Here is a 14,362-nt window from a genome sequence, read left to right on the forward strand (position 1 = left end):
TATTTTGGGGAATTTGATAGGGAAATCACTTCTGAGTCTCTTTTATTCATGCTAGAGTAGGAGAGGAGATGCATCGTGTTTCTTGGTCATCTTTAACTTCACTGATCCTGGAAACTGGAATTGTGTATATGTTTAAATACAATTTTAAGATGTGTAAAAACTGTAGACTCATACGGCAGCTCTGCATAACTGAGTATCTGTGGACTCTATAGTTGCACTAAATTTTGTACTCTGTATTTGATTATGACAGTATTTTCCTTGTATCTCCTGCATGCATCTCAGTCTCATGCAGTCTTGATAGCATAAATGAAGAAATGTGGTCTAAATGGAGCTTTTGTGCTGTGTAACCTGTTTGAGAAATCTACCTCACTGTTTTACAATGGCTTTTTTATTTTGCATGTTCATACTTAATCACACTGGAAAATGGAAAGCTGTTTGCATTTGAATGGTGTGCTTTGGCACTGTGTGATCAGCGCATGTACTAATGATTTCCTTTTATTTTTCTTCTTTCCTACTTTTCCCCTTTTTTCCCATTCTTTCCACGTTTTGTACTGCTATCTCCATACTTTCCTCTGAATTTCTTTGCTTACTGTAGCAGCCCTTGCCTTTTCTCTTGCAGCAACAGCCCAGGCTCCAAGGATTATTACTGGGCCTGCGCCTGTTCTCCCACCAGCTGCCCTGCGTACTCCTACGCCAGCTGGCCCTACCATAATGCCTTTGATCAGACAAATACAAACCGCTGTCATGCCAAACGGAACTCCTCATCCCACCGCTGCAATAGTTCCACCTGGACCCGAAGCCGGTTTAATTTACACACCATATGAATACCCCTACACGCTGGCACCAGCTACATCAATCCTTGAGTATCCTATTGAACCTAGTGGTGTATTAGGTAAGATCTTTGTGCGCAGGTGACTGGACGATATAATGCTTATGCTTTTATGATATTTGCAAGGTAGAGATCGTGGGGCTCAAAGGAAAAAAATATAAAGCAGCAGTTTTATCTTAGGTCTATCAAAACTGCCTAGGAAAACTGGTCAAATGGTGTAACTCTTAAACATTTTAAAGAAGTTTTGCGTTATTGAATGCGTACGTTCAGTATATTGATAAGATTACTGAAGATAAAATCTTCATGTTTGTATGGCACTAGATGGTGGATACCCTAGGCAAGAAAGAAAAAAAAAAAGGAAGTTGACATCTATTATATGTCATTTTAGCTCCCATAAATACCAGATTTGTTTGTGCTGTCTTTAGCATAAATTAATTTCCAGTAGCCTTTGGAAGAGAGAACTTCCTATTTTGCTATACCTTTTTAGTAGCAAAACTGGAGAGACTGGAAAGGTTTTTAAGTTTGTTGGAGTTTTTGCTTCTTTATTTAGCACATAATTGATAAATCTCTCCTCAGTGTCAGAAAGCTGTAAATCATTTTGTAAGCAGAAAATAATTTCAGTGAATGAATATAAAGCAAACGTAAGTTCTGACCAAAGTGTGATACAATTAACAACTTTATTGATGGTTTCTTTTATATACACTGGGTTGAAATGTCCCTAATTCCTAGTATTTCAGACCATTGACTTGCTGTGTGAAGGTGACAATGATAAAGCAGCCGTGACAGTTCAGTTAACTGGTCAATATGGAACAAGCAGTTCCAATAGTTTCTTCCTTCCCTACTTTCTACAGAATCAAAATAATCTTTTCTCTTCAGTTTGTTCTGAATTGCATATGACCTTGGTGCTGCATAATGTTGATTTTATAGGACTTTGATCTTAGTTTGTTCAGTGGCAGTTATTGATTTACACAAATTCTAAATATCTCTAATGAACACTGGACAATGAGATTCAAAGTCAATATTTTGTTGAAAGTATTGCAAAAAAATCAGTGTTTCACGTGACAAATATTTGTTGAGTTGCCTATATGTGTGCATGTTCCCACATTATATTTTGTACAGTAAAAAAGAAAATGTATTTCAGGTTTCTGCCTTTCAGGATTAGTGAATCAATAATAAAAATTGTAATAGGACAGAAGTATAGAGTAGGTCTTTCTTTGAGCAGCTGATAGTTATTATCCATGACCCCATAGCCAAAATTCAGTGAGCATGTGATGATTTCATCGTTTTTTAATTTCCCACAAACATGTAAATAATCTCCCCAGCTGCTCCACCCCCAATCTGAGAATCCACTTGGGATACATCCTGGGGTAAAGTCACAGTTAGAGGCATCGCCACAGTTAGCTATCAGTTGCTGGTTAGTGGCAGTCTCTTCTCCTGAATTCAGTTAGTAGCAAGTAAAGAAGTCAGTCGTTCCACAGTGATGATATAATACAATGCAGGGAACTTTGATTTCTCGCAGAATTTTCTGTAAAGAGTGAGGAGGGGAAAATTACTCCTAAAACAGCATCTGAAACCATTGCATACTTTTGGACTTAGCTGTGAGAGCACAGGTGTATTGCACAAAACAGATCTTGCCAAATAATCTTATTTAAAAAAGGAAAAGGAGGCAGGGAAGACCAGACTCCTTGGGCAGCATAGAATCCATAACTTAATACATCTGCTCTATCATCAGAGCAATTTTATAGAGTTAATTGAATTACATTGGTTTTTCGTTGAGTTTTGTTTCATAATACACTCAATTCTCATTAAAAGTCTGCTATATTTTGTCCGTTTTTGTGGTAGACTTTTAAGATGTCTTAAAATTTAATTCTGTTAAAAATGGCAGAGAAATGCATCCCTGTTAGTGTTTTTGGGACTATTGGTGTTGAGATCAAATTTTAGTTGGTGACTAACTTTTAATTCCCTTCCTTTTATCTTCAGGTATGGCTTTCCCAACGAAAGGCTAAGAATTCAAGAACGGTCTTAACTGATCCTTCATCAGATCTGAATTTTAACAAATGCTTAGTTTCAGCAGCCTTGAAAAAAGCTTGGCCTAGCAGTCAGTGACTTACTTGCACTTTTTTGCACATAGATTTAAAATAAAATAGTGCTATTAATTTGGATTAGCTCCTATTATTACAGAGTAGCTGTAATTTATGAGTGTATAGTAGTATACTGACTGCTAAGTGTTCTATATAGTGTTTGCTTTACTAATCACCTAATTCATTGCAGTTCATACTTATTGACTTAAAGTTTAAAATCACAATCTGTAGGCTTGAAGAATTGCTTTAAAACTTTTTTTGTGGTAGAACTGGAAGTGATCTTAAGGTTAGCAAATAATTGTCAGTATTAAAAGATGGCATTATTTAAAATAGTCCTGCTGCAAGAAAGGCACTTCAGTGAATATGTGACTAGTAAAGCTTAAATGTGCTTGGGTCTAATAGATTTCATGAAATACTGTAATTTTTGGGATTGTAAATGAATGGATTAAACAGGTTAAGGCCAGGATGTTTAAAATAAATGCAATATTAATCTGCACAGATAAACTTCTTTTTAAGAGTAAGATTTGAAACTACTGTGCCTTAACTTGTTGCTTTTCTTAAAATGAACTTTTGTAGTTAATGATCATTTAAATCCATTTTGATAAACCTGCTGTTAATGTTTTCTTTGAATGTTTTCTAACTTTGTCTTGGTAATTGCAATTTAACTAGGTGCGGTGGCTACTAAAGTTCGAAGGCACGATATGCGTGTCCATCCTTACCAAAGGATTGTGACCGCAGACCGAGGTTAGTTTAGTTCTGCAGTTCTTGTTCGTAAGAAGTGCTCTGAGTGTACATGAGATTTGCAACACCACAGCTGGTTAACGAAATACCCTATTTGACCCATTCGTTATTTTTCTCAAAAATCTGAATAGTTAATACTTTAAAGCGTTGGGAATGCTTGCGGTTTTAAAAACGTTTTGTAAACTTGGCTTTCCCAGCTCAATTAAATGTATAAACTTTGTGATATATTTAATATAAATGCTATAACTGATTCACTTTTAAAAACTATTTAAAGATCCATCTGCATCAGGAAACACTATGAATTCAGTGCTGCAATAATTAATTTGGTCGTGTTCCCTCCCTTTCCCCCAATTTGTTCTTTTAATTGGTGTGGAAATATCAGATTGGTGTTGCAAAATAAAATGAATGGATGGTTGCTTAATGAGAAAGAAGCAAAGGAATAAATGCCTCCTGTCTGTGTCTGGAGAAATCTGAAGATTTAGATTCCTTTTTTTTTTCCAATAAACTTTTGAGCCACTGTACTGTATATTATGAGGAGGATGCATGTTCTCAGATACCTGACTGAATTCAGAAAGGTAAGGGCTGTGAAGATAATACTTCAAAAGTTGTTTGAGTTTGAATTACTGAGAGTGGGAGAGGGGAGAGTCTTTTGGGTTTTTTGCCAAAATCTATTTCTTGGTATTTGCCTTTTGCTGCTAAAATGTGTAACCTGAAGGAGAAGCAACTTTTGAAGTCCTGTTGGTGAGATGACATCCAATATTTGGGCATCTCTCTTTAACCCTTGAATGGAAAGTAAATCTTCATTTTTCTCCTGTTCCTCAAGTGTAATGCCTTTGGACCCCTGAATGAAGTATTTAAGCTTACTGAGAAAAGTGATATTTTCGGTTTATTGACATTGGCTAGAAAGCAGTGTGTGGGCTGAATTCTTATCCCACCACTGCTGCTGACTCACTGTGGGTTTCGGCAAGTCATTTAATCTCTCTGTGTATGTTTCCCATCTGTAAAATAAGGATAATAATACTTCCCTACCTCACAGGGATGTTGTGGGGGTTCTTGTTTTGTACAGGGCTTTCAGGATGCAAAGCATTATGTGCCAAGTATTATTATTATGCTCTCATCAAAATCAGTGTTGTGCAGGCTTCCATGATATCGTAATATTCAAAAGCCAAATTCAGGTGACACATCTGACATCTCTTAACATTGACTACACTTCACTTCTCACAACCTTCCATAAATTAACTACAAGAAACAATACACATTTCAGTCAATACAGTAAAAAGAGCCCTTCTGGATATTCGCTATATTTATGTAACATTTTTATCTTTCATGTGATCTCATGCTTTACAGAAAGCATAAAGCTGATTACAAGACACTAAAGTTCTCTAGAAGATGGCTTCTTCTTTTATATCACCGCACACTATTTACAGCCCATTGGCTTGTTCTCGTTTCTTGAGAACTATTCAGTGGGCAACAGGGTATAATCAGAATAAAGTCATAGCCCATGTTTACAAAAAAAAGAGGGAAGAATGGAAATAGAAAAAAGAAAATAGGAAAAAGATTAAAATTTATCTCTGTCAAGAGTAATGAGTCGTAAGGATTTGGTTGTCCTTGAAAGTTTGACCTGATGTTGCCAACATCAGTTTTTGCTAATGATCTTTCATTGTCTGCAACAATAGTTTCAGGTGAAATAGACTGCCTTTTTGTTTAATTAGATATTTGCCTGAGACAACTAGTAAATACACTGATAAAGCAGGGGAGGGGAGGGAAGGGGAATTAATAGTTTATCATTGTAGTGTATACTCAATATAAATTTTAAATATTTTTTGAAGGGCCTAGATGTTTCATCTAGGTCACTTATAAATAATTGAAATTAATTATTGATATCGTTTCATAATCTTTTAAAATACAGCTATTTTATGATACTGCCATGTTCACCTCTAGCAGTATTGGAAGCCCATTGTCTGAAGCAGATAAATAAATACACATGGCTTATCTCCTGTGGAGTAAGTCATGCATACCTCTCTTAGCATGAAAGCCATGCTGATATTTCAGGAGAACATTATTTTGAAGTCTTATCTAATCCCCATGTGTATTAAGAAACTTAGAAAGTTAATTTTAAAATTAGACTTCATTGTATTTTTAATTTTAAATCCTGGGTTGGGTTATCACTGCACAGATTTAACAGTTTCACAAAAGGTTTTGAAGAGGGCGTTGTTCAGAAATAAATCAGTTTCTAATGTGCTAAAATTATGTTGTAGAATTAAAATACTATCAGTGTTTACCGTATTCACCTATTTGGTTCTTCTGTCACCAATATACTTCAATAGCTATAGCCATGAAAAACAATGTCAGCAAACCGAAATACTATTTTTCAATGCAGAAACTTTTTTATATAGCATTCATTGGGTCTGAAGTTTTTTTTTTTAAAGTTTTAAATAGACTTTCAGATGACTTTGTAGTACTACTGCATTCACTTTTTAAGTAGGTTTTTGTTCTTTACATAGTTGGTTGGGTGTTTTTTTTTTTTTGAGATAAGCACTGCATTTAAAGCAAGAATCCCCAAATGTGTAGATGTTTTACTCTTACAACTAAGCATTTAGAATTGGTGAAGGGTTGAAAAATATAGCTCATTTTAACTCAGAATAAAACCCCAGTTTATAAATAATACAAAATTGAATTTGATGCGTATAACAGAGAGACTGACTGATTTAATTGTAATAAACTGTAAATGGTGTTGCACAGTTGACAAACCTGTGTGTACTGTAGAAGGCCAGAGACTTGGCAGAGGATGTATCACAGGTGTACTGGTATTATTAAAAGGTAGCTTGCTTCAATTATAAACTCCACAAGAAATATTAATGCTGAGAATTTTCTTGAATGTTTTATCCAAACCAACTGTCACATAATATATATGTAAATTTTAATACCTTTTAATCAAAATTGTAATCAGTATCAAAATGCTTTAAGAGTCTGTTTCTAGTATACCTGTAAAGTGGTGAGATTGTGCCACATAAAATATTTATTTTTATTTTTGCTTATTTTTGAAACAGCCATTTTAATTTAAACAAATCCCACTTAGCATGATTCTGAAAAAATTCAGGGAGCATGTGGTCTCATTTACATTACAGTAGTAATTTTTTGTAGTGTTATGAACTGTATCCTAAATGATAGGCCATTTTTATTATGTGAAAGGAAATCAGCCCACAAGGAAGATTACTAAATCGATGCTATCTGTGAATATTACACCTACTGGACTTCATTTCATGTAATGGCACAAATCTGACTTTGCACTGAATACCTTTCTCACTTTCATCTCCTCTGCCTTAGTCAAAATGGCAACAGTACAAAAACTTTATCAACCTCAGAATTTATTAGCTATAATTAAGCTGTTGAATGAGTCTTAAAAAAAAAAAAAATAAAAAAAAAATCATACTACTGTTAAGTGGACCAAGTTTGGTGAAGGAGAATGTGAGAGAATGATTAAAGAAGGAACAGCTCAAGAACATTGGGAATGATAACTTTCCACTTGAGAACTTTTTTATGTTTTACTGTAATTTGTTTGTGTTTTTGGGTTTTATTTTTTTGTTGGGTTTTTTTTTGCAAAAGAAAATAGTATTTACAGGTGGCTTCTTTTAAAATATAAAAATATAAAGCAGGAATGTATATGAAATGTCAGATTTTATTGTATTTGCAGAGTATTAGCTTTGAAAATGAATAAAGAGAGCTGTTTGTAGTTTTAAAATGCCTTATTAGTATCAATTAGATATTTTCTCTATTTTTTGATGTACTTAGAGCTTTTTAAGTATAGACTTTAAAATGGCAGGACTTTTACAGTGTTTACATGCAAGTGCATTTTATAAGTGTCCTATATGTGTAAAATAGTATTTCGAACGGGAAAGCGCTGGCTAAAGTAGCAGGCTGAGCATTTTCCTGGTTCCCACGATGATGCCTACGTTGCTAGACTACAGTTTAGTATTGCTTTGTATCATGAGGCCAAGAAATTCCATGTTGTTTGTAAATAGAATACATGAAAGGCAATAAAAAATTTATTGAACAAAAACCCTTTGTTTGGCCCATAGTTTGTTGAACCAAATTGTTTCTCTAAGTCCAGAATTCCTTAGATGACTCCATTCTTTTAACAACCAGTTATTAATAATCACATCCATCATTAATAGTTGCTTTAATGCTTGCACCTGGGGAGATACTAATGCTTAATAGCAGTCAGATACTGATGCTGTGCACTGACTGTTGTTCCAGAAATCTTCTACCCAGTTCCAAAACTGTTCATCGTTTTTTGTTTTCCAATTTCCTTCATCGACTGCTACTAACCATTAGTTCGTTAGTCGTATTTTATCTCTATTTCTCCTGTTAACCGGTTTTGTGGGAGCGGGCTTCTCCTTCACGTGTCCAAATCATGATGGAGGGCTGTCATGATTTTATTGCATTCTGTAGATGGTGTCGATCAGTATGTCAGAATTAAACATGCTTGTTTTTTTTATTAGTTGTGATTAGTTTTCATGTTGTCATTAAGCCGTCACTAGCTGGAACTAATCTCTTCTCTATCTTTTCTTTCTTTTTTTGTTTTGGTTTTTTTTTTTTTTTTTTTTTTTTTTTTTGTTTCTAACCACCCAGCCGCCACCGGCAACTAACCTATGACCTTCTGACCTCTGAACTCTTCACCCAATGATGACCTGACCATGCCTGCCTGCTGATCAGTTAACTGGTAAACGCCTTTGCTTGCCTGTCTTCAGTGCAGCGAGCTGGGGCACTTGTCCGTTCGTCTTACCATCTAACAAAACAGACAAAGAAATTGTTGTCCTCCAACTCCGCTTTTTGTTGTTCTCCTGTTTGGGTGAAAGTGGTTCTAGAACCTGCACTGAATAGTAGTAAAGCAATAAGGTCCAACTCATCCCTCCGCACTGATCATCCTCTAGTGTCCCACCCCAAGCGAACGGTAAGGAGGCCTCGCACGAGATGGAGACAGATGTCCCTTAACTACCCGATGACAGAGGCAGTTACTGTGAGAGACTTCTAGGAATATTTTTCTTCTCAAAAAAAAAAAAAAGAAAAAAAAAAAAGAAGTCAAAGCTCTCTCTGAATGTACTGTGTGATGATGCATCATGCATGAACCTTTGGTCAGGGATGTCATTGGGGAAGGGATTCTAAAAAGTATTCAAAATTTGATACGCTGTTTAGTCACTACCAGTGCCCTCAAAGGGCAGACGTTGCAGCCTTTTTTCTATTGCCTGCCAAATTGGACGTTTTAAAGGAAAGTGTGCCATGAAATGCAGATTACGATGACTTTTCAGAACTACATTAATGCAGAGAACAAAACAGCAACACTATTAAAGCAAAATCTGAGTTTAAATTATTTTAACCATATTTTAATCTCCTCAGAAGATTACATGAGAACAAGGTACATGCATTATGTGTCACATTACTGGGCAAACTGTTCAAATATTTTTTTTAAACCTCCCTGTATAGAAAAAATTTCATTAAGGATGTAAAAGCCATGCTTGCCTATTTGCTGTATACATGTAATGAAATTGTAGATAAAGTGTAGTGCATTGAAACAAAATGAACAAAAAAGTAGATACTTTTACTATACAAGGGTGCTGGTGCAGAAAAAAAATATATTTTTGGAAATGTAGCATTTTATACTTTCAAGTGTTATAAAAAAAGAAAAAAAGAACAAAGAAACCCTTTATTTCATTAAATGATTTTTTCTGGTGGTTGTCAAGAAACAAAAGACCAAAAGAGCCTTTTAGTCTTTCTTTTTTATTTTTTAAGTATTGGAATAAGTCTAAAGAAAAGGAAGTGCCTTATTTTCTTCATGGTCATTTAGTCAATTGTCTTGTATAATCAGCTTCTCCCTCAGACAAGTTACTGCATGCCACTCAGTCGCCCAGTATGTGAAAGAAGCTGTGAGGAAAGACAAATGATGAGTTGACCATATTAATTACCTGATTTTTGCCGTACTAGTGTGATGTGACTTTGCCAAAATCTCATTACATAAAATATTTGCTAAGTTTTTGTTAAACTAGCCCATCGTTATTTCAGCCACTCTACTTTTCAAGTCAGCAAATGCCATACTTGTGCAATGTAAACCAAAGGGTTCTGTGATACAGACTGTCTTATGCTAAATGAGGGTATTAGCTGAAAAATGTTTGTAGAGCTGGAAGTATGTCATTTTTCTTCAGGGATGAAGAGGAACTTTTTTGATTTTTTTTTTTTCTTTTTTGTTTGTTGGAATAAATATGCATCAAATACAGTAGGCTTTGGCATCACCGAGTCAGAAAACTGATGTTCTGTGGATAACAAAATTGAAAGTGCTTAGCTAGTTTTCAGTTACAGTCTGAGCGTGTCCCTGGTTTTTACAAGTAGCTCCTGAAGTGGCAAACAGCATGCAAGTTACTTATTTTTCAGCTCTTGACTATTTTTAGATCTGCCTGCTGGCTTTTCTTCATAAGATAAGCAGGAGAGGGACATCAGCTAATCGTTTGAAGTCCAGCTATACCTTATTTTTAACCTTTTTTTCCACATGAGATTCATAGAGCTGGGCAATTGCAAGAGCTGAAGCTGTTGAACGCACAGTATTTAATTCTGAAAACATTAAGTATTACTTCCCGTGGGGCTCAGTACTAAACTTGGCAAATATCAGGTGATAACTTTATTCCCCTCTTGTCAACTTATTCTTCTCCTGCAGATCTTCACAGCTTCCAAATGAAAGGTCAATAGTAAGCTAAGAGGGCTTACATTCTTAAGCACCTGCATGGTGACCTCATCTAACATCTTGTCTCACCTGGAAATAATTATCAGTTTATTTACTATGCAATAGACATTCATCCTTTTGTATTCAGCTAGCTTTTTGTTTATTGTGCCACTGGCTTTGTCTTCCTGTTACACATACAGTTGTGTTGATTTTACTTACAGTATATGCTGTGCCATTTTGATTTTATTTTGGTTGGTTGGTTGAATAAACTTGCGACACTCGAACATTTGATGAGAGATTTGCTAAAACAATACCAGTATTTGATCCAGTTTCATCTCAACTATGATAAAACCTGGACATTTTAGATGTTTATCAAAGGTCTTTTATGGGGGGGGAGGGGAAGTGTATGAAATAGATGTGTGACATGTGAAAGTAATGTTTGCTCTGAACAAACTTCTGAAAACCTAGTTGACAAAATTTTGGATCAACTTAAAAAAAAAAGCATGACTTTTGAAATCTCTGAATGCCTTGGTTCTCAGTATTATCATTCTTTAATGACTTTTTCTTTATTAAAATAAGTAGTTTTAAGACTTCTTTCTGACAGTATTATGTAATTTTTTTAGAGTGGGTAGATGGGAGTGTCGCTTGTATGTAACCGTACAGATGACATGTATTTGTCTATTCTTTATTATCTTAGTAGTTTCATGCTATGTATGTACCATAACCAACCTATTGCCTATGAGAAACATGTAAGATAATGTATTTACAGCCATTGTTACAAGTTTATAATGTATTTTTCTATCTTGTTTTATATGTATGTTATATAACATTCAAAAGAATTTTTTTCCTGATTGAGAAAAAAGGATACAAAATGCAAAACCCACAATTTTGATAACTGAAAAATAGCCAATTGTTTTGCAGTACTTTATTATATTGGGAGTGTTGTCTTTCTTGGGCTTTTAGTTAGCTACTGGATGAATACATTAGACATATTTGGGTTTTAGTTGGGTTTTTACATAGCTTGCATTTTAATTCTTTGGTTCTTTGCTGTTTCTATTAACCCATAGCATTATTTTAATAAATGTTATAATACCAACCTACTAACTCTGGACTATGTCTGTTTATTAACCATTACATGTTTAATTAAAATAAACAAATAAAGACAGAAGAATGTAAAGTCTTGAGTTACTGGACTAACCCTGAAGAACGTGACCACAGATAACACAGCGTGACTTGTTTTTATGTTGTTTGTCGGCTGACATTCTGCACACTACTATTAAGTTGGCTTTGGTCATTCTGGCCTTTTACCTTGGGAAATAGGTGCCAGTAGAAATGGGAACAAAGTAGCATTTTTTTTTTGAGGCCTTCTTCTTGTAGAGTCTTGCCACTTGCCTTTCAGCATCTGCATTACTAATTCCACACTTTCTTTTTCTTTCTCTAAAATAATTGCTGTCGGCTCACAGCAGAAGAGCAAAGATGCCAGTGTATTGGTAAATCGTGACGATGTACAGAAACCAGTTTGATTCTTTGTTGAACCATTCAGAGGCTGCAGTTGATCTCATAGGAATTTGTGATTTGTTGGTTTCGGCACCTGATTCACTGTTGCATCATGTGACATTTCTAAGCACAAAATCCTTCTAGATGGAATTACTGTACATCGAAATACAAGATCTGGGGATTTTCCGTGCCAGAAGTGCCTTATTTTCTTCATGCCACGCTATTAAGTATCTTTTTTTTTCGTACTTCTGCTGTAGTATTGCCTAGCTCAGGGGAGTACAATTTCTGTAAGCCAAAGGTCAAACTGGATCATTTCCTAATGACTGCAGAAAGTACAAAAATACACCTTTCGCTAAATTACCGAGCAACAGCCATTTCAAATTCCAAGGCTGCCTTTATGTGATCTTTTTCCCTGTGTATGACTGCAGCAACATGAACGCAGGGAATTGAAATGGTGAAAATGCTGTTTTGAATGTACATCTATGCAAATATTTTTATAGAAACGTTTCTCTTTCTTGAAGCTTCTGCTGTCTGAAGCTCCTTTGCATATCCTGAGTTGTCCTTCTAGATTTGTAATCTTAAGTGGACAGTAATTACAGCTGATGTCAAGGGAGATCCTCGATGTAGATCACTCTTCTGAGTGATATCTCCTGATATCAAAAGTTTTTGTGAAAGCCCAGGTTTTTTTCCTGTAGATAGTAAAAATTCAGATGAGGAGTCTTTGCATCTGATCAAATGCCTTCTTTAATTTATGTTGTTTCAAACTGTATCTTGAAATCTATGCGATATAGAACTTTAATTTTTAAAAGTTCTCACAGTATTGGTAGCAATTAAAATAGAATGCATCTTTATTTTATAGAGGAAAAATAGTCTAGCTCTGACGATGGATGTTTATTAGTTTTTTAATGGCATGTAGCTCTGTTTATTTTACAAAAATGTATAGGTACAGCTGAAATATCAGTGCATTTAGAGTAGTTTCACTTGTACAGAAATCTTTTTAATTTAATAGTTCATGAATATGTTACTCTCCTAAAAGTCAACTACAGGCAAATGATAAAAAAATTAGACATTTACAACAGATGACATCAGGACCTTTTCATTGGTTAATGGCACAAGTGGCATTTTAGAACCAATAATTTATTTTCCTAAAGAATTTCATCAGAGGCACATGTTTAAACTTGGTGAAGTACTCTCTCCAGCATAGGTGAAACTATTTAGATGGGACAAAAGATAAGTATTTTCTACTGAAGAATACTTCTGTTCCCAGAACTACTGCTTTTCTGTAATATTTTTATTATTTTTGTATTTTTATTAGATATGAACTACTGTTGTACTTTGTCCACAGTGCATTTTCATCTCATTCTTCATTATATGCAGTAGTGAAAGTTGCTGTAAGTTTTGAAGTACTTTCAAGGACAACAAAAAAGGAAAATTCTAAAAGCAAAACTTTGTACTAATTGTTGTTGTCCACCAAATGCATTTTTCAGTTTACCTAAGTGCCTGACTGAAAATTTAACTATTTTATACTTTGCCTGCGTACAGGAAAGAAACAAGCTATTTTTAGAACTGAATTTGAAGATGGCTTCAATATTGCTACATCACTGAAGCTAGGTTGTTCTTTATTATTATTCTGAGGTTAAATTGTCCTAACATTTGACAGATTATACATTCAAGTCAATTAGACAGTTGCTGTTCCATCCAATAATGTGGGATTTATCTTAGGGTAAATATTTTTTCAGTAGGTCAGAATATAAACAAAACCATCATATAGCCTTTCAAAGTAAAATCTGAGCAGTACTATGCACTTCTTAAAAGTGAACCATTGTACCAAAGTACAACAAATTTAGTTTCTCCAAGAGTATTTTTGTGTGTGTGATCAATCCAGAATATATTTCATAATGAGACTTCAGGGACATCTTTCAAGTGTTTTTAACGAAGGTATATTCAGTGTATACTGACAGTACTGATACTTTATTTGAACACAGATTTAAAAAGTATGTCCAAAATCTGCGTGTAACAAATGGTTTATTCCCAGTGTACTTTTTGAGGGGGGACCACTACAAAATTTTCTGCCCTGGAAATGCAGGGAAACACTGAAGTGTGTTGCCATCCTTTAAGAAACTACTTTAACTTGGAGGAAACATGAGTATATGAAACTTAATTCTTTATGTCTGGGTAAAAATAGCAGTCCTCTTAAATAGCACATTGTACAGAATGGAATCTGAGTAACACATTCCTAGGGTCGAAAGTATATAGTTGTTATTGGAATTTCTATTTTGTTTTTCACGTTTGATATCTTTTTCTAAAAACACTATTAATGGAATACTGTCCAAATAACACATGAACCATAACACTAACACATGGTAATCAATGTTGAATCAAACTGGTTAACAAAAGTACAGTGCTCTTCCTTCTATGTGCCTGCGCACTAATTGCAGGTGGTACGGTTCTGTGTAGGAGGTGGGCGTCAGGCACGGCAGGTTGCAGTGCTCGTAACTTCTT

General features: G+C 34.8%; 1 protein-coding gene across 8 annotated transcripts in view; it reads left to right on the top strand.

Moving 5' to 3' along the window:
• QKI (QKI, KH domain containing RNA binding) overlaps positions 1-8,732 on the top strand; it is a 155,805-nt gene extending 147,073 nt beyond the window's left edge. For 3 of the 8 annotated variants that reach the window (XM_086631530.1, XM_086631531.1, XM_086631526.1), the window contains 3 exons: positions 596-892; positions 3,580-3,654; positions 8,284-8,732. In XM_086631530.1, coding sequence (XP_086487656.1) covers positions 596-892; positions 3,580-3,654; positions 8,284-8,300 — 389 coding nt within the window. In that variant the 3' untranslated portion in view covers positions 8,301-8,732. The other 5 variants (XM_086631532.1, XM_086631528.1, XM_086631525.1 and 2 more) reach the window with 4 other exon arrangements.
• The last annotated feature ends 5,630 nt before the right edge of the window (positions 8,733-14,362 follow it).

Source organism: Tauraco erythrolophus, chromosome 2 (genome assembly GCF_009769465.1).
Source record: "Tauraco erythrolophus isolate bTauEry1 chromosome 2, bTauEry1.pri, whole genome shotgun sequence".
NCBI lineage: Eukaryota > Metazoa > Chordata > Aves > Musophagiformes > Musophagidae > Tauraco > Tauraco erythrolophus.